The sequence below is a fragment of the Bos indicus x Bos taurus genome, chromosome 13, assembly GCF_003369695.1.
Source record: "Bos indicus x Bos taurus breed Angus x Brahman F1 hybrid chromosome 13, Bos_hybrid_MaternalHap_v2.0, whole genome shotgun sequence".
NCBI classification, from domain to species: Eukaryota; Metazoa; Chordata; class Mammalia; order Artiodactyla; family Bovidae; genus Bos; species Bos indicus x Bos taurus.
In genome coordinates, this window is record NC_040088.1 from 53,694,759 (window position 1) to 53,715,376 (window position 20,618).

The 20,618-nt window shown below is 43.1% G+C and overlaps 1 protein-coding gene and 1 long non-coding RNA gene across 2 annotated transcripts; both read left to right on the forward strand.

Annotated features, from left to right (window-relative positions):
- Nucleotides 1–49: 49 nt before the first annotated feature.
- On the forward strand, nucleotides 50–10,045 carry LOC113903550. The gene is made up of 3 exons (XR_003514173.1): nucleotides 50–1,469; nucleotides 3,046–3,230; nucleotides 9,133–10,045. It is a non-coding gene; the product is annotated as an uncharacterized LOC113903550 (long non-coding RNA).
- A 3,806-nt stretch (nucleotides 10,046–13,851) lies between these two features.
- On the forward strand, nucleotides 13,852–20,324 carry ACBD7 (acyl-CoA binding domain containing 7). Its single transcript, XM_027559873.1, has 4 exons — nucleotides 13,852–13,953; nucleotides 18,531–18,648; nucleotides 18,751–18,813; nucleotides 18,898–20,324. The coding sequence occupies exons 1-4, from the start codon at nucleotides 13,942–13,944 to the stop codon at nucleotides 18,969–18,971; spliced, it is 267 nt and encodes an 88-aa protein (XP_027415674.1). The 5' UTR covers nucleotides 13,852–13,941; the 3' UTR covers nucleotides 18,972–20,324.
- The last annotated feature ends 294 nt before the right edge of the window (nucleotides 20,325–20,618 follow it).

Consider the following 20,618-nt stretch of genomic DNA (forward strand, 5'->3'; position numbering starts at 1 on the left):
TCTCCAGTTGCCTGGTAACGGGCAGCCCGCAGTCTGCAGTCTGTCCTGAGGACCAGTGTACCGGTTAGACTCCAAAAGCTAGTTCTCTCTCCAGTCGCCGCTCCTTTCTAACCCAATTTCTGCCCTTCAGCGCCTGGTTCTGAACCTCTCTCGCTTTTCTGTTTTCGGCTTGCCAAAGAGACGCTAAACCAGTGCCCCCTTCACCGACTCTCTGCCGAATCACCGGCAATGTGGAAATAAAGAAATAAAGATAAATGGGAGACGGGAAGGTGGTGAGGAAACTATGCACTTATAGGCAACGATGTAGACGATCTTGAGCCTCCGGAAAGAGGAGCCTCCGGAAAGAATAAAGGCTATCTTGAATTCTGTGAGAGCAGTTCAGAGAATTCCAAATACTATGACTACCCCAGCCATAGTAGGAGGCTTGGATGGTTAGGAATGGAGTCTCTGGGAAGTCAGACAATGTAAGACAGCTGCAGAACATTTTCCAGATCAGGGATCTGAATCTGTTGATTTACTCTTGTCAAGACCGAGACCATAGTTTGCTTCTAACCTAATAAACCTCCTCCCTCCTCACACCCTTTCTTTTCCCTTTCCATTCTAACTTAGCACTTTTATTCCTCTTCTAAATATTTTCCTCTTTTTCTCAATCGCTTCACCGCTCGTTTTGTTTCGCATCTTTGGTCTGTATAACTTCAATTTTCATCACCTACATAGTACCCGACTGGCCGTAAGGTAAGCGAAACAAGGAGCTGTGCGTGTGGTCAGAGTATTGCAGGTTACGCGGGGTAAAGTACAGTGTGACTTTTTTTTTAATCAATTAGAAAAATAAAGAAAAAACAAAGTTAGGAGTTTGAGTGTAACAGGCTTTTGTTTCGTAAAATGAATAGTAACAGATCATCACGATGAACTGTAAACATGCAGTTGTAAAGCAATCTCAGATCACAATTTTGAGCAGCAACCTCTCATTGCCCAACAGAATCCCTCTATTCTTGAAATGTCACTGAATGTCCTCATTCAGGTCTAACCTGTTTCTATCATGTCTGTCGCCTTATTCACTAGAAACAAGATGGGCGTTTTGGGCACTGGAAGGCAAGAAGTTCATGTCTCATGATTTTTTAATATAATACTTAAAATCTTCGGTGGCAGCTAGACTTTCTACTACCCTTGGTAAAAGCTGTGACACCAGACCCTAAGGCAGGCCACGTGAAACAGGACCTGTTTGTAGACTCAGTACTGTGTTAGGTTATAACCTTCATAAATCATTCAACCCTTGAAAAACATTAATAAACCTTTTTTTGCCTTCTTCTTCTTTGGCTGAGCCACACAGCATGAGAGATCTTGGTTCCCTTGCCAGGGACTGAACCTGCATCCCCTGCATTAGAAGCTGGAGTCTTAACCACTGGACCACCAGAGAAGTCCCCCAACTTGCTGGTTTTGAATGTAACTTAACCCTGGCTTTTGATTTGGTAAATTGCTGATTATGGTTATCTTTGTTAAATTTAAATTGAATTAGCTTAACTTGTGACGCAGTGATTTTTTTTTCTGGCTTCTTATGTGGTCAATGTAATTAGTTATATTTAATGGTGACAAGCTCATATTAAAATGTTAAATGTAAGAGCCAATCACAACGTTATTATTTTTTTTTCAAAGTAATGAAAACAGTACTTTATCTACTGTAAAATTGCAGGTTAATGACTTAGTCCTACAGAGTGGCTCTCAAACCTTCAATGAACTCACACTGATTTAAAAATTATAAAGTATCATCTCAAAGATTAAATAATGATGAGGGTAAATCACATGTTAAGTAGTGCCACCAAATAAAAGTTTTAAAACTCTCAGTAGAAATTTTTGGATAAAAAGATGAGAAATTATTCAATCAAAGTGGAAGGTAATTATAATTTTAAAAGAATGAAGTATTATGAGTCTTTTTTAAAAAGTATTCCAATAAATAGTTTTAAATTAAAAAAAATAATAAAGTCTCAGATCTAGCTTTTAAGCTGTATGACAGAAACACGTCAGATTGAAATGCTAAAGTAATGGGAAGGAAATATGTGTAAGTTTTTGTCCCCCTAAGGTTTCAGATTTATAGCTTGAGTATCATTTCAGTTTATATTTACTCTATGAAGATTTGCAGCCACTATATCCATGACTCTGGATCAAGACCAGCTAAGGTCAAGATCTTAATCTCATCATCACATGACTCTAAAGCAAACTAATTAACCCTGTCTATGAAGTGATAAAAATAGTACCTGTTTTGAGGATGAGAAGAAATAATCTACTTAAAATGCTTAGCACAGCCTGATACATACAGAGTGCTTCATAAATGGAACTGATGCATCCAGTAGCAACCTGAATTCAGAGATAATAGGTTACTAAAAATTAAGCCTCTATGATTTTAGTGCCTTGTTCTGCTTGAAGACTAAGCAATAAAATTTCCATAAGAATGTTGCTAAAATGAATGACCGCATTTCTAAGGTAATTTCTCTCCCATTTGTATCATACAAACACTGCAACAAAAAAGTTTTTAAAACAATTTTCCCATGACCCAATTACCTCAAAACTCATTTCCTTTCAGTGTTTCCTTCTAATTTCACATTTAAGTGTGCACTTACATTGTTAAAATAATATAAATTTCGTGTTCTGATTTTCTTTTCATATAACATTTTCCCCTATATTTCCCAAACATAGTTTTCAAGTTATCACTTTAACATATATTTAGTATCTTATACTAATCAGTTTACTTTTTAATAATAGCTGTTACTGTTATTTTACCCTGTGAACTCTCAATTTTGTCTTTGAATAACAAAGTGTTCTTTTTATATTCATTCTAGAATTGGACTACAGTTAGGTTTATATGCTTGCCATGATGTAAGAGTCATTTAAGAGATCTGGCAATAAGTTTTGTCATTAACCGCAATTTTTTGTTGAAAGAAAGTTACCAGCTGGAAAGTTTGTCAATAGAAGAATGTAGGGGAATTGAGCAGCAGACTCTTCTTTCCCTCTGTGGCATCCTCATATTTGCTCTGTGTGTGTGTGCATTAGAGTTCTCCAGAGAAGTAGAACCAGTGGAGATACAGATGTGAGTTATGGAGCCTGAGAAGTTCCACAGTCTGCTGTCTGCAAGCTGGAAACCCGGAAAGCTAGTGATGTCATTTCAGTCTAAACCCAATGGCCTGATAATCATGGAAGCTGACAGTTTAAAAATCTCATTCCAAGGACAGGAGAAGGTGAGATGGGATGTCCCAGCTCAATCAGGGAAGCAAGAAACAAGGGGGCAATTCCTCCTTCCTCTGACTTTTGTTTTATTCAGGCCCTTCCTGAACAGAGAAGCTTGGCAGGCTGCAGTCCATGGGGTCACAAAAGAGCCGGACACAACTGAGCATGCAAACGCAGTTGGTGGATTGGATGGTACTCACCTCCACTGGGGAGAGGGGATCTATTGGGTTGGCCAAAAACTTCATTCAAGTTTTTCCCCATAAGTTGTTATGGAAAAACCCAAAAAAACTTTTTGGCCAACCCAATATTTTACTGAGTCCACTGATGCAACTGCTAATCTTTTCCAGAAGCACAGTTCTTGTTCAGTTGCTAAATTGTATCCAGCTCTTTGTGACTCTATGGACTGCAGGTTTCCCTGTCCTTCACTATCTCCTGGAGTTTGCTCAAATTCATGTCCATTAAGTCAGTGATGCTATCTAACCACCTCGTCCTATGCCCCCCTCTTCTCCTTTTGCCTTCAATGTTTCCCAGCATCAGAATCTTTTCCAATGAGTCAACTTTAATACTTTGGCTACCTGATTAAAAGAACCCCCACAGATACACCCAGAAATAATGAAATAATGTTTAATCAGGCCAGTCAAGTTGACACATAAAATTAACCATCACAGTGTGATGGTTACTGTATCATACATAATAATTGTTATATAAACAATAATGTTATTTTAAAATCAGTGACTAGAATAACTTTTGTGATGAGCTACAAAATCAATGACCTTTTCAGTATGCAGTTAACAAAGCCTCCTACTGAAAGTGGTTAGTCAGTGGTTATTATCTGTCTTCAAAGTCTGGATCTTTTCCAAGACTGGCTCATTGGCTTACACAACATCTCCTCAAAACCCCAAGGACTTTCTCTCCTTCCCCTTTGCCATCCTCTGACTCTTGGCATTGTCCTCTCAAGCTCACAGTTTAATGGTCACAGCTCTGATCATCACAATCCTCACAAACACGTGGCAGGAAGCAGAAGTTTCCTTCGTGCCTTTCATTCTATCAGAAAGAAAAATCTTCTTAAGAAGCCCTGACAGACTTCCTTCTGTGGCTCACTGGACAGTATGCCACACCGAAACCAGTCCCTGGTGGGGGTGAGTGAGTCAGATGAGACTCGCTGAGACCAGTTATGAGCCTCCTCTTGGAGATGGAGCATAATATGGCTCCATAATTAAATGAAAGTAGGATCATTGACAAAAATGAAGGGGGAAATGGCTGCTAGGTGGGGAACCCGTACATTAATATCTCCAGTAGGGAGACATTTTGTTTAGTGGAGTTCAGTTGTAAAATATGTTAATTGGACACTAATACATAAAACACATGCAATATAACAACCAAATGATCAGGGTGGAAACAAAATGATGAGCCGCTATAATTTAATTCAGCCCTGTCTATGTATTACCATTGAAACCAAGCCTAAAAATGACACAAGTTTAAAGAGGAATATTAAACTCATGAGAGGTTGTTGGCAGTGGTACCTTGAGAAGATAAAGCCCTGAGCTAGCCATTACATCTTGTTAAACTGGGTAAAAGCTGGAAGGTATTCATGAACTTTACTTTGAACACTCTTTTAAAATAACAGTCATGTCCAACTCTTTGGGACCCCATGGACTGTATAGCCTGCCAGGCTCTTCTGTCCACGGAATTTTTCCAGGCAAGAATACTGAAGTGGGTAGCCATTCCCTTCTCCAGGAGATCTTCCCAACCCAGGGATCAAACCCATGTCTCCTGCATTGCAGGCAGATTCTTTACCATCTGAGCCACCAGGGAAGCCCAAAATAATAATAAATATTAAACCAAAGTAAAAGTGCCTCCTGTCGGACACAGGCTTTTTCTGAAGCTAGTTACAGTGAAATCATCCTGGTTAGTTTTTTGCAAGGAGTTTTCAAACATATTATTTTTAAAATAATGTGAAATGTGATCTTCCTGGCTATGCCTACTTAGTTGTTTGCTTTGGGAAATGGTATTAGTTGTCTGTGGTTTCAAGGAAGTTATATTAAGATGTTTGTTGTAGAAAATTATTTATCTGTAGTTGTGACATAGTCACCTGTACCTAACCTGTGACATAGTCACCTGACGTAATCACCAATTCAGTGTTAGGACATCCCTGACTTTAAAACTTTACTAGTTTAGAAGTAACTTGGCCTCATTGCTTAGTCAGAAGGTACTAAGAATCCTGTTTTGATTTTCTTCCCATGTACCTGTTTATAATGAATTTGGTAGCACTAATAGACTTATTTCAAATAAATAACACAAGTATGAGTCTTTTCACTTCCTTCCTTGTGAATATTCATAATCAACAACTGTTTAGGCCAATCAGACCTTGAGCAAATTCAGCCAGTCACACAAAACCAGATATCAGAAATGGAGAACCATATCGTAATTGTTAATGTAACATTTAAAACCACTTAGATTTATGGGAAAAGCTAATATTTCTGATTAGTGACTAGTAAAATAATAAGGTGAATCTCATCATAGAAAATGTAACAAAGTAGGAAAAAAATAAAATGGGTAGAAAATTTTAATCTATGTGTAAAAGAAAATCTGAAAAATGCAGTTTGCTTCATATATAACTTTTTGTGTGTGTGTAGCCAATATGAGCTCTTCTAAGCCAAACATTATTACAACTTTTTAAGCTAGAGATAAAAAAGCCACTGAAAATGAAAAGCCTACAGGATTTAGTTTCTAATAAGGTAAATGTTTATAACTATAACCCATTAATCAAAAAACTCTCAGGGGATCTTCAATAATTTATTTAAAAGAGTAAAGTGATCTAGAGTCCCCAAAATGAGAAAATGGGCCCATTTCTTGGTACAGTCTCACAAGAGACCATCATCATAAAATTTCAATCCTCTAACTCCCGGGCTGGGCTGCTTTTCAGTTCTTCTAGCTCAAGAAACTGGTTTTCAGTGACCAGAACTCTGACCAATGTTTCTTGTAGACACAGGGTTTTTGGCTGTTACTAATTTTTACTTTTACTTCCCCATTTTTTCTTGGTTCTTTTTTCCTTCATTTTTTAAAAACTCTTTTCTTCATTTTCATCTTTACTTTTTTTCTCTCACTTTTTTCCTTTTTCAAACTTTGTTTTCTCTTATTTAGATTTGTCAGTATTTGGTTTTGTTTATTGGCATGTCTGGCATTATGTTTTGGTTCCATTATAAAGATCAGTTCATCAGAGGGCGTTGGGAAATGATTTTCTTTTGAGGTGATTTGGGTCAAGTTTCTGACCAGCTTTCCTCAATTTTAAGTTGACCTTGAGACACCTTGACTCCCAGGTCAGCAGTAAGTCCAACACACGCCTGGCCTCTCAGACATTTCTGTTGAGGATGACCGCCATATTGACAATCACCGACAGTCAAGACCATCGCCACGGGCAACATGACCAAGCTAAAGCTGGCTCAGTACATCCTGACTTAGGAAAGAGGCAGTCATGTAGATTACTAACAAGACTTAGCCAAACTCCTCCGGACTGCAGAGATGGTCCCTTGAGTAAGAACCATGAAAGACTTGAGTCCTCCCCAAACAGTATTTGTTGCGATCCATTCTGCCTTCCTTGAGGAATTACTCAATGGAAGAGACATATTTGAGGACCTGGTGGCTCATGGATATCCGTAAGAAAAAGAGGTTCTGGCAAATTCCATCAGTGACACACTGTCACCAGAAGTGCATTGCTCATAGAGTTAAAGGCAGAGCACCTGCTTTTGGATGCTGATATGAAAAAAAAACTTTGAAGACTATAGCTTTGGCGTTACATTCACCTTTGGCAACAAGCTAGATATCTTCATTGGCCATCCCCCTTTAGGCTGCCCTGGAAGTCTTCCAAGTCCAAATAAGATAGACCCACAGTAGACGTGTGGAATCTGAGGATCATCCTATATACACTGGTCTGCAAACCCCTTACCTTTTGATGGGCCCCTGCCTTCAAGGAGCTGCAGGAGTCAGTACTTAATGAAATAGACCATATGCCCTTTCACATGTCCAGGAAATGTGAAAAACTGCTCAAGAAATTTCTCATTCTCAATCCCAGCAAAAAAGGTACTTTAGAGCTCATCAGGAAAGATCCATGAATAAACACAGGTCGTGAAGATGAACCAAACCTTATGTGGAGCCACTCTCTTGACTACCAGGAACCCTGACGGTGGTGTCCAGTGTGACAAAAGGGAAGAAGTCCAAGGCTCACTGATGGCTGGAAGCACAACCAAGTGATGGCCATTTATCTGCTTCTGAGGTACAAGAGAGCCGAGCAGGAGGGCCATGTCATTGCCCCGAAACCCCAGACTTTGGTGAAGCTAATCAACAGCAGCCCACCAAGGATCCACCTGAAGTTTCTGCTAACACACAACAGTGAGGTGTTAGCGAGCTGGCAGCCCCTTCCACTAATTCCTATTTTAAGAATACTCAGAGGGGCAACACAGAACATAAGCCACCTGAAGAGGACCAAGTGTAGGGCAGAAGGGTAGCGGCAAAGCCAAAGAGGGGAAGAGACCACCTAGCCTCCAGCACAAATCAATGCAGGAATTGTCTGCTTTGGGAGTGAGCAAGCTCAGGCCAGGCCTCCATGCAAAAGGGCAAAGACAGCCTAACCCTGCCAAGGTCAAGGGCTCTAAGGTGTCTGCACCCTTCCAACACCCCAGTTTCCTTGACAAAGCCATGCCTCCATAGAGATCCACGCATTACGGTTCCCCAGGGCCTCAGGGCCATGCCCCATAGGGAAGCTGGGATGTGTCCCCAGCCCAGACTCCCAAGGGTGTCCTTGTCTTCCAACCACACATCAGAAGTAGTGGCAGAGCCACAGAAGGAACCAGCGGCCTCCAGGGTGTGTCCAAAAGAAGCTCCATCCATCGGGGCAACCTCTGAAGGATAAGCCACCCCAGCCTTCCTTCCGAAGGACCAGCAAGGGCTTCTTCACCAGGTTCAAGTTCAAGTTCATACTGAAATTTCTGTGTTTTGGCTTTGTCAAAAGAAATCTTGACAGTATGAGGCGGGTGGGAGACACTTCCCCCTCATGGAGTGGGAGCACAGGCAGTGAGAAAGAAAAACCGTGAGAAGGCCAGGTCGTGCTCACGACGCTTGAAGACCGTGAACTTCATGGAGCCCAGCGAGAAGGTGCAGGGCTTCAGCCAGGTGCTGGAAGCAAAGGGCGGTCAGTGCGAACTGAGCAGGAGGCCTGCGCTGCTGTCAATGCCCGGCGCCGGGGCCAAGAGGACAGGGGTCCAAACGGTCATGGCCGCCTCTCTACGTAGCTCCTTTTCCGTGGAGAGCTGCGCTTCTGCGGATTTGGAAAGCATTGTCTCCACTCCCCCCCACCCCCACCCCCGCCGCTAAAAAAATCATTGCATCTTCTACCTTCAAAAAGTGGCCAGGAGCCTCCAGGGAGACAAGAGGTGGGGCAGTCGTTGCCCCCGCACCTGTTCGCATCCGGACTGCCTGGCCGCGCATCTCGGCGCCGGCTCTGCTGTCGTGCTTGTGGGGGAGGGGAGCCAGGGTTGCAAGAGGGCGGTTTGGTAACGTATCAGAACCCCTAACGGGAGCTTCCGGAGAAAATCTCTTGGGCGAGTTTTGCTGAGCAGGCCTGACTAGTATTACAGTGACCACAGTGACGAAAAGAGTTTGGGGTTGATCATAAGAAAGCTGGGATGAAACTGAAATGTGCGCGCAGCAGGCGCTGTTTGGGTTATAGGATGCTCATTCTGGCTGCAGGTTAGAGACTCGATGGATAAGCGGCCACGTGCTCTTTATGTTTTGAAAGTGGCCTCTTACCGCAAGGACAGTGAGGGAGACAGCAAGAACAAGGTCAGCTCAAATCATTGATGGCTGGGCAACCTCTCGTTTATAATTTTTTTCCCCATTCTACTTAATTTCTTCCAGAATACAAAAACGAGAGGATGCTTCCCCAGCTTGTTGTATGTGCTATAATTTCCATGCAATGACAAGAGAAATTCAAGAATCTTCTATGGAACTCAACTCATGGATGTTAAAATTTATACAGAAGAGCAAGGTGCCAAGGACAGGCCTTCCTGAAGAAGAACAAAATTAGGAGGCTTTAATAATGAAGACAATGTGATGTAGGTGGGGGGATAAACAAATGCAGAGCCCAAGAAACTATTAGTATGTTAACTCTCATGGTTTCTCTTAAACCCACCCTAATCAGGCTTGTTCCCCCCACCCCTACCCCAACGACTGCATTAAAACTTCCTTTCAAGTCATCAGTGATCTGGACAATGACCTACATCCAATTGCTAATTCTCAGTCTTCAATCTAACCTAACATACTTTGGACATGAACTCGGGCAAACTCCAGGCGATGGTGAGGGACTGGGAAGCCTGGCATGCTGCAGTCCATGCTGTTGCAAAGAGTTGGACTTGACTTGGCGACTGAACAACAACAAAACATACTTTCTCACTCATGATGCTTTCTCAACACCACATTCTCTTGGTTTTTCTCTCACCTCAGTGATCAGTTCTCTGTCTCCTTCGTGCTCTTCTCCCCAAACATTTAGTGTTGAAATTTCCCATGGCTCACTCTTCAGTTCTGTTTCCATATCTCCTCCATACACATTGAGTTTCTAGGGCCATCTTATCTCAAGTTTCAGAAGTTGAACCCTTGAGTCCCAGATCTATACACCTAGCCCAGTCGAAACTTAAATATCTAACTGTCCATTTCACATTTTCACTTGGATGTCTGATATCTCAAACGCAGCATGTCCACAGTGGAACTTCTGATGTTTGTTGCTGTTGTTCAGCTGTTGAGTCATGTCTGACTGTTTGCAACCCCATGGACTGCAGCACGCCAGGCCTCCCTGCCCCTCACTATCTTCCGGAGTTTGCCCAAGTTCTTGTCTGCTGAACTGGTGATGCTATCCAACCACCTAATCCTCTGCCACCCTCTTTTCCTTTGGCCTTCAGTCTTTCCCAGCATCAGGGTCTTTTCCAATGAGCCAGCTCTTTGCATCAGGTAGAGAAAGTATTGGAGCTTCAGCTTTAGCAACAGTCCTTTCAGTGAATATTCAGGGTTGATTTCATTTGGGATTTGACTGATTTGATCCTGCTGTCCAAGGGACTCTGATCTTTGCCATGCCATCAGGCCAACTCCACCTATAGTCCTTCCAGTTACTCAAGGCAAACATCTCAGAGCTGTCCTGATTCCTCTCTTTCTTTCATACCAATATAGAATCTATCAGGGACTCCTGTTGACTTTACCTTCAAAATAAATGCAGAATCTGAACATCTCACTGCCTCCACTGCTGCCACCTGAGTTGGAGACACCCATAAGTTCTCCCCTGGATTATTATAGTAAGACTCTTGCTTCCAATGTTGTTTTTTGTAGTCATAGTAACAGAAGAGATTCTTAAAAACAAAACCAAAAAAAAGGATAAAGTCAGATCATGTCAGTCCTCACTCAGAACCCTTCAGTGGTTCTGTTTGACTCCCCCCCTTGAAGCCAAACGCCTTCAGACAAGGTGTTGTATGATTAGGTCTCCATTAGACCTCTGCTCTTGCTACTCTGCTCCAGCCCCATCGGCATATCACACCTGCCAGGAAACTCATTTCTGAGTGCCTTTGTACTGGATGCTGTTTTTGTAAGGGAACCTCTTCCCCAGGGATCTTCCAGGCCAGCTCCCTCACCTCCTTCAACTTTTACTCAAATGTCATCTTCCCAAGAGACCCATCCTGATGACCATGTTTATAATGGCAAGTCACCTCCTCACTCCACATGCACAAGATTCTCCATCTCTTTGCTCTGCTCTTTTTGAAAACTGCACCTATCAGGGGCTGCCCTGGCGGTCCAGTGGTTGGGACTTCACATCCCAATGCAGGCGGCGCAGTTTCGATGCTTGGTCAGGGAGCTAAGATTCTACATGCCTCATGGCCAAAAACCCAGAAAAACATAAGACGGAAGCAATATTGTAACAAATTCCTAAAGATTTTATTTTTTAATATATATATATATATATATTTTTTTTGGCTGTGCTGGGTCTTCACTGCTGGATGAGAGCTTTAGTTGTGGTGAGCAGGGGCTGCTCTTGGTTGCAGTGCACAGGCTTTCATTGCAGCGACTTCTCTTGTGTCAGTGCACCGGACCAAGGCACTTGGGTTTCAGTAGTTGCAACTCACGGGTTCTAAAGTGCAGGCTCAGTAGTGGTGGTGCATGGGCTTAATTTCTCTGCAGCACTTGGGATCTAGTTCCTGGACTAGGGCATACCTGTGTCCCCTGCATTGGCAGGCAGATTCTTAACCACTGGACCACTAAGGAAGCCCAATAAAGACTTTAAAAATGGTCCAAGTCAAAAAAATCTTTGCAAAAGAAAATAGCACCTATCACCTAACATCTTTCAATAGATTGTATAATTTGCTTTTTTTATATGTTTATTATCTGTCATCCCCTACCAAAATGTAAGACAAAGATAGGGATTCTTTTTTTGTTTGTTTTTTAAGGATAGGGATTCTTGTTTGTTTTGCTGACTGTTGTTTCTCAAAAACCTAGAAGGGTGCCTGGGTCATGTTGGCACTCAATAACTGTTTGATTAGATGAATGAAAGTGTGAGAGAATAAGGAGGATAGGGTGGGATGGAACCAGGAGAGTCACAGAGGTAAAGGGGAGTGTTCTATTTCTTAAATTGGTGGTATGTTCATAAATGCACCCTTTATTTTTAAAAAAACATATGTATATGCATACTGGTTTATAATGAATATTTAATAATAATAAAAATAAAAATCTTTATTGTCCAGCTTTACTGACTCCCTAAGGGTTCCACAAAACTGAGTTTTCATTGTACCTAGCATATTATGCAGAGAAGGCAATGGCACCCCACTCCAGTATTCTTGCCTGGAAAATCCCATGGGCAGAGGAGCCTGGTAGGCTGCAGTCCATGGGGTCGCACAGAGTCAGACACGACTGAGTGACTTCCCTTTCACTTTTCACTTTCATGCATTGGAGAAGGAAATGGCAACCCACTCCAATGTTCTTGCTTGGAGAATCCCAGGGACAGGGGAGCCTGTTGGGCTGCCGTCTGTGGGGTCGCACAGAGTCAGACACGACTGAAGCAACTTAGCAGCAGCAGTATATTATGATCACTGAACAGAGGACATTGATGTTTCTGTTGTTTCTTTTTGCTCCTTGAGACAGGCCAGTCATGGCCCTGGCAACCAGTAGGAGGATGGCAACTCAAGAGAAGAACATGTTTTGAAAAGAGTGCTTGAAATAACATTCTAGACTTAGAGAATAAAATGGAGCACAGTGAATCTTCCCTCTCTTTTCCTCCTGATTTTTTATAATGACTATAATATCAAAATGTCTCAGCTGCAGATACACACCGATACCGGAGCTCACTGCAGTATTTCCCGGCTGACACACACTGATAAAGAGGGCTTTCCCTAGCAGACAGAGCACTTGCTCTTCTTCAGCTGCTATTTTCATTGTGCCTTTTAGTGTGCTTCTCATCGTTGGGAAATTTTGAAAAAAGTTCTGCCAAGGACAGAAAAGGGAATTTCTTTTTCTTTTTGGGGGGCCACATCACATGGCTTGTGGAATCTTAGTTCCCCCACCAGGGATCCAATCTGGCCCTCAGCAGTGAAAGCGCAGAGCCCTAACTACCAGACCACCAGGGAATTCTCCTTTCAGTATATTGTTCTAAAATTTGCTTTTTGTCCTTTATTTGGAAACTCATTGATTTCACCATGAAAATAGTTTTGAGGAGAAAATAAAAAACCAAGGGATTTACGTGAAGATGTAGCAAATAATTTTTAAGTGTAATCTTATGCAAAAACAAGGTAAACTGTTTCTTATGCGAAAACAAGGCAAACCGTTTTAGGGCCTTGAACTCCTGTATCTTGTTTACATTGTTAGACATTTCAAATCAATAGCTTTCTTAAAACTGAGTTTGCCCTTTCTTCCAATCACTTTGCTCCAGGAAGACTTCTATGTAATGAACTCCTCAGATGACCAGAAAATGCAGTTCCAGTTCTATGAAAATTTAATCAGATGTGAATTACAACCCCGTTCTGTGTCTGCAGATTTGGAGTGACAATGGGTTTGTGCCCTTCGAGAACCGGGTCATGTTGAAGAGTCCTGTGCTTTTTTTTTACCCTAATTGAAATCCAGCTGGGATGGTTGCAGAGCGTGTTCAGAATGTAAGTGGCTCTCCTTTTATAACGAGAAGAAAAGAGGCAAACTACCTCTTCATTCCTGATGGGCTGTGCCTAAAGACGGGTCGGGAGACAGAGACATCAGATAAAGGCTGTCTGCCATCTAAGTTCTAAGAATCATGCAGAGGACAGAGGTATATATCAAAAGGAATCCCAAGTGAGGTCAGTGCCCTAGAGAGACCTCTCAGGATTTCCTGCAAACAACTTCTAGAGAATGAATACAGCGAGTCAGGGGCAGAGAGGAGCTCATTTGTATTCTCTTCCCTGCGCCTTGCCAGTTGTAACCTCTGGCAGCGTACAACTCTCTGTAGGGCTTGGGCTGGGAGAAGAGCGCGGCCCAGCGGGCCCGGAGGGTGTCACTCACCGCCCAGCCTTGCCCTCGCGGGCCAGCGACCAATGGGCATAGGCCGGGCCCGGCAGCGCGACCAACAGGAGCCGGCGGGCGGAGGCTCTCTGCCCTTTAAGGAGCCTCTGGGCGCGGGGTCCCGGGAACCCGGCGCTTGGAGACAGGCATCGTCCAGGTTTAGCCGCCATGTCCCTGCAGGTGAGCTGGGTGTGCTAAAACTGCTGGGGGCGGGGAGGAGCGTCCGTCCCGGAGAAAAGCGCTCGAGTGGGGCGTGGGGCCGGCGTGACGGCCCGCCGGGGGCGAGGCGCATCTCTGACCCGCCGCTTCGGGCTGCTGCTGCCAGTCGCCTTTGTCCCCGGTGGCAGTCCGAGGGGACCCCCGAGACACGCCCACCCCATGCTCAGCGCCCCCTTACTGCGCGTAGTCCGCACCGGTGCACTCAGTTGACGGCGTGCCGGGCTCCCTATAGCAACTCTTGTGAACCCCGGGGACTGGTTAGACGCAAACCCGGCACGGGCGGGGGGAGGGCGGGCGCGGCGTTGCTCCCGGCGGACCCGGTGGGCCTGCCCAGCGCTCTCTTGCTATCGTGGAGAGGGAGGTGTGGGCGGCTGCGGCCTTACCTTGCTCCTTGGGCACGTCTAGGGGTTCTCCCAGGCAAGTGCAGAGATCTGGAAAACCACGATCTTAAAATACTGTTCTTATGATCTTTAGAGGGAAAAAAATATATACGTTCAGGGTGGAAATTTGAGAGAAAGAGAACAAATATGAAGGAAAAAAGGGAAAGTGTTAGTCTCTCAGGCCTGTCCGACTCTTTGTGACCCCATGGACCCGCCAGGGCTCTTCTGTCCATGGAATTCTCCAGGCAAGAATACTGGAGTGGGCAGCTATTTTCTCAAGGGGATCTTCCCAACCCAGATATGAAACCAGGCGGATTCTTCACCAGGGAAGCCCATAATATAAAGTAAAACATCAGGCATTCCTTCACCCAAGTGATAATCACAGTAGCACTAAGTTACTTTCTCAAGTGTTCGAGAAACATCTCTGTGATATGTGAATGTTTATACACACACTTTGCTTTTTATATAATTTTGCTTGCTCCCTCTCTCTTTTTGTACTATGAGCTTTTTGTCACTACTAAATATTCTTTAAAATTTTTAAATTGTCTGCACTGGGTACATGGCAGGGTGTACCCCATGGGACAGTGGTGACACCAGGGTCACTGCTACACCAAGGGTGGGGTCGGAGGCCTTGTGAAAACATGAACGGGAGAGGGTGTGAGGAGAGGTTTTAAGGGAGTTGTTCTGAAGACCCTTCAGGCACAGGTGCAGGGGAAATCCAGTGGGTCAGCTTTCAGCCAGGGTGCTGAGGACCCGACTCCAGCAGAGTGAGCTTAGCGGAGGTTTAAATTCCTCACCCAAAGCTGCGAGCCCAGCTCTGCAGCAGCACGGGAACATCATCCAACTTTCCCTTTGGCTCAGAGTTCTTGGAATTAAGTGTAAATGACTGTACCTTTAAATCCCTGTTTCTGGGATTTCCCTGGTGGTCCAGTAGTTAAGACTCTGTGCTTCACCGCAGTGGGTGTAGGTTCCATCCTTGGTCAGGGAACTAAGAACCTGCATGTGGTGAGGTGTGGCCAAAGATTAAAAGAAAAAAAAAATCTGTTTCTCACCTATGATGATTTCAGACTCTCCTAATATCTACTCACTTTTCATTCATGTATTCAACAAGGAGGTACAGGGCTCAGATGGGCTCCTACCACCTGCCAGCACTCTGTTAAGGCAAGGCTCTTGCTACTGAGATGAACATTTGTGCCTATCCTCTGTTCTGAATACTTGGGGGGAACAAATACATTCCCACCAGCCTTTGTGCTGAGCCCTAATAAATACTGTTGGGGCTGCCTGGAACCCCCTTCCCTGTCTCTGTCCATCCCCTAGGCACTGACCCCTCCCCAGGCTCAGCTAAACATCATCTCCTCTAAGAATGTGCCTTCCACCCTCGTGACTACTCCCTTCTCTGTGGTCCCAGGGCACCCACTGCTCCTCTGCTTGAGCAAGTATCACATGATCACTGTGACCCACTCATCTCCTACAGGACGCTGAGCTTTGTGAAAGCTGGCTGCCCTGTTCATCCCAGTCTGCTCTCCCAAGGCCTGGCCCCTCAGAAGTGTTCAATACATATTGAATCAATAGTGTGATACAAGTGGTGAGCTCTGGGCCGGCAGAGTCAGCAGAATGAAGTCAAGAATATTTACGGTCTTATTCTTGTTTCATCCTCGTGCTTCCCAGCTGAGGCTGATGCCTTTTTTTTGAGCTGAAGCCAAATCTCTCCATTGCTTACACAGAGTCCCAGGGCAGTGTGTCTCCAAGCTAGAATTAAAATCCAGGATCCTGATGCGAGCCCGATGTTTTTCCTTCCACGGCTCATCGTGGTTGGGCTGGGAGAAGGCACATCAAAACTGCCATGTAGAACACAAGTGTACCACGTTGGGGGCCAGGGAAGGGCATGCTGGAGAGACGGACTGGCCCTGGGCCCTGCTCTGGAATGGGTTTTTCTTCTCTGCCTGGTGAGAGATTATAGAGGGGACCCCTGAAATTGCCTGGGAAATGGTCAAGGGCTCCACTTTGGAGAGGGTCCAAGACTTTCATGAGCTTGTCAGATGGTTCCATACCCCTCAAAACATGAAGCACAGTCTTCCAAAAACTCCTTCCTGGAAGGCAGGGACTTAGCATGGTTTCTGAAAAGCCTTAGAATTCGTATCAAGGCTTAGCTTGCCAAAAGGACTTGAGTTGCTGTCATTGGAAGATGGCACGGGACTTCACAGCAGATAGAACACCCGAGATGCCTGCCAACCCTGAAGGGAAGGATCCTTATACCTCCTGGACAGTGTCTCCCTGTCCTGCCCTTAGGAAGCTGAGGGCAGTGATGTAGCATTTTAACTTTGTCCTTATTATAGATACAATATGTACACATTATGGGAAATTTGGAGAGTATTGATGGTTTTTTTTAAAGAACAGGAAACTTACCAATAGAGGCCATTAGTATTGACACATTTTAGTATATTTAGATGTCTCTTCAAGAAACTGATTTCATTTCCTTTGGATAAATACTCCAAAGTGGGTTGTGAGATCATATAGTAGTTCTTTTTTAAATTTTTTTGAGGAAGCTTCACACTGTTTTCCACAGTGGCTGCACCAATTTGCATTCCCACCAAGGTGTATAGGGTGCCCTTTTCGCCACATCCTCATCAGCACTGGCTATTTCTTGCCTTTTTGATCATAGCCGTTCTTACAGATATGGGGCGATATGTCATTGTTGTTTTGATTTCATTTTCCTGATGCTTAATGATGTGGAGCATCATTTCAGGTCCCTATATATCTTCTGTGGAAAAATCTCCCGACTCTTTTAAAATCAGATTGTTTTGCTTTTTTTTTTTTTGATGTTCAGTCATATGAGTTCTGTATGTATTTTGGAAATTAGCCCCTTATCAGATATACAGTTTGCAAATATTTTGTCCCGTTCAGTGGGCTGCCTTTTCATTTTGTTGATGGTTTCCTTTGTTGTGCAGGAGCTTATTTGTTTGCTGTAGTCTCTTGTGTTTATTTTCATTTTAACTAGTTTTGCTTTCAGTGTCACATCCAAAAATCATTGCTAAGAATGATGTCAAGGAACATTCTATGTATTTTTCTAGTTGTTTACAGTTTAAATCTCATGTTCAAGTCTATAATTCATTTTGAGTTGATTTTTGTATGTGGTGTAAGATGGAGTCCAGTCTCATTTTTTTGCATGTGTATTCAGTTTTCCCAGAATTGTTGACTGAAGACACTGTCCTTTCTGTACTGTATATTCTTGGGTCCTTTGTCATAAACGAATAGACCATATATGCATGGGTTTATTTCTGGGGTCTTGACTCCGTTCCATGGATCTTTGTGTCTGTTTATGTCAGTACCATATAGTACCATACCATATATTTTGCTTACTATATAGCTTGTAATATTATTTTAAATCAGGAATTGTGATGCCTCCAGCTTTGTTCTTCTTTCTCAAGATTGCTTTAGCTTTTATAGTTCCATACACATTTTGCTGCTAAGTCACTTCAGTCGTGTCCGACTCTGTGTGACCCCATAGATGGCAGCCCACCAGGCTCCCCTGTCCCTGGGATTCTCCAGGCAAGAACACTGGAGTGGGTTGCCATTTCCTTCTCCAATGCGTGAAAGTGAAAAGTGAAAGGGAAGTCGCTCAGTTGTGTCCTACCCTCAGTGACCCCATGGACTGCATGCAGCCTTCCAGGCTCCTCCATCCATGGGATTTTCCAGGCAAGAGTACTGGAGTGGGGTGCCATTGCCTTCTCTGCCATACACATTTTAGGATTACTTTTTCTCTTTCTATGAAAAATACCATGGGAATTTTGATAGTGAATTGCATTGAGTTTGTTGATGACTTTGGGTAAGATGAACATTTTACTGTTAACTTTTTCTATCCATGAACAGGGAATATCTTTCCATTTATTTATGTATTCTTCAGTTTTTAAACATTTAGATAAACATTTTAAATATTAAGAATTTTATTTTGTCCTCTGTATCAAATACATAGGTGCATTGTCCATGTAACAGGTAAGGACCAGAGGAAGTATCCACAAGTTAAAATAAGAATAATTCTGGTGGAACCAGAGCAGTAATAGTTCATTTCTGATTGAAAGCTTCCTGTCCTCTTTAAGTTCCCCTGAAGCAAATAAACCTGCCAAAAGTTAGCAAATGCACTGTGTCTTTTTGTTTTAGGCTGATTTTGACAAGGCGGCCAAAGACGTGAGGAAGCTGAAAACCAGGCCAGATGATGAGGAATTAAAAGAGCTCTATGGACTCTACAAACAGTCTGTAATTGGAGACATAGATATTGGTATTGTGCTGTCATATTTAAAAATAACAGTACACTTTATTGAACAGTGTAGAAGCATAAAATAACAAGTAATCCTGTGAATATCTGTCCTTCTTTTGGCAGAGTGTCCAGCACTGTTAGATCTAAAAGGAAAGGCTAAGTGGGAAGCCTGGAACCTTCAAAAAGGTAGTTAGTTTTTTAAATGTTACACGAACCTTCTTAATTTCCACATACATCGGTCGGTGAGTCAACCTGTTTGTATCTTTCTAGGATTATCAAAGGAAGATGCCATGAATGCCTATATTTCTAAAGCAAAAGAGCTAATAGAAAAATACGGAATCTAGAATCCAGCCCGTGAGAGAATTTTCCTTTTGAAGCCTTCATAATGGTATCGTGACCTAATACTTAGGGGAGAAATGCACTGTGACTCTTGATGGGTCATCAATATTTTTGCTGGTAACATGACTTGTCATTCTGAATTAGAGGTATGCTGAAACTACGTGTTTAACGAAACTTTACTTTCTAAAACCAGGCAATTTTTAAGAGTTCTTTTTAAAGTGTTGCTCTGGTAGTGTGTACACAAAAACATTAATCATTGCTTGTTCTTTTGACTCCTCTGTTTTTTCTGCAGTGAAGTGGTCTTACTGGTATAATCGGCACAGATTATTAAGAACTAATCACAAGGGTCTTTGTTTCACTGTGTAGCTTTGGGGTTCACACCAACACGAGCCTCAGCAATACAGACACACCCGGCTCCAGGCTCCCTTCAGTGACTGATTTATAGGTAACCCAAGGCAAGTTACTGAAGCTTTGCTAAAGCTCATCTGTAGGGTAAGGGGAAAATGTTGATCTCAGAGGGTAAGAATTGAATGAGGTACCTGTAATTATCCTACCTTAATTTAAAAGTGTATACTATATAAAACCTGATAGCAAGCAACAAAACTTTAAAAAATAAACTTATGAGTCTATCTCAAACTCTTCAAAGAAAGAATAAAAGCTGTCACGGGCTATCAACTATTCAAGTTTCTACGCTTAAGACAAAAACGTCAGGCTGAAAGGTAGTAGCTGGTGATGACAGACTGTGCAGTATGCCTCTGAAGTCCAGTTTTATCAGAGTGAAAATGCAGAATCTGGAGTGTCTGTTGGACCAGTTTGCAGTCTCACTTGGCTGTCCACAGGCTCTCTGAAAGAAGGTGGTCTCATTTTCAGAGTCCTAACATCTGCTTGAGATTCCACAGGCTAGAAATCTTTCCAGACTGGGTGCCTGTCCCCTGCTGAAGGGTGTAGGTTTGGTGTTGTGTGAGAGATTGATTTCATGTGACTTAAGAAAAAAAATTTTGGATCAACTAGATGAATTTTCAGGGAATTATTTTGGGTGAAATAAAAGCCAGTCCCAAAAGGTTGTATATTGTATGATCCTGTTTATGTAACATTCTTGAATTGGCAAAATTACAAACCTTGAGGACTGAACAGTGATTGCCAAGGAGGAGGGGAATGGGGGAGGATGTTAAAAGGCCAGCAGGAGGGATCCAGCGGTGATGGGATGTTCTGTATCAATGTCATCCCCTGATTGGCCGGTGACCCTAGAATTTCTCACGATGTTGCCATCTGGGGAAACTGGGGAGCTCTGTGTTGTTTCTTAGAACCCCATGTGAATCTACAGTTCCCTCAAAATAAAAAGTTTAATGAAAAACAAATCTAGCTTGATTTCTAATCTGGAAAACTTTGGAAAGTAAAGGTGATTCTCCTCTGTACTAAGTGTTGCCTAAAGACAGAAGCCTTCCACGAAGAAGTCAACACCCTCTTCCAGCGGAGGGCTCAGAAACTCTTCGAGCTGTTCCTGTGTGGACCTCACATCCACCCCAAAAGCCTGGCGTCGGCTGCATCATGAGATTCCTATTTGTGGACTGTAGTAACTACAGGTTGTTCGAATGAATAATCACAAATCTAGATTCCTTTAGCACCAATCCTTCCAGAATGGAGCCCTGTAT

Excerpts from the sequence above, each read along its gene's own strand:
- ACBD7 (XM_027559873.1), top strand. Across the intron at positions 18,649-18,750 it reads AATTGGAGACATAGATATTG|AGTGTCCAGCACTGTTAGAT; the intron begins GTATTGTGCTGT and ends TTCTTTTGGCAG. Across the intron at positions 18,814-18,897 it reads AGCCTGGAACCTTCAAAAAG|GATTATCAAAGGAAGATGCC; the intron begins GTAGTTAGTTTT and ends GTATCTTTCTAG.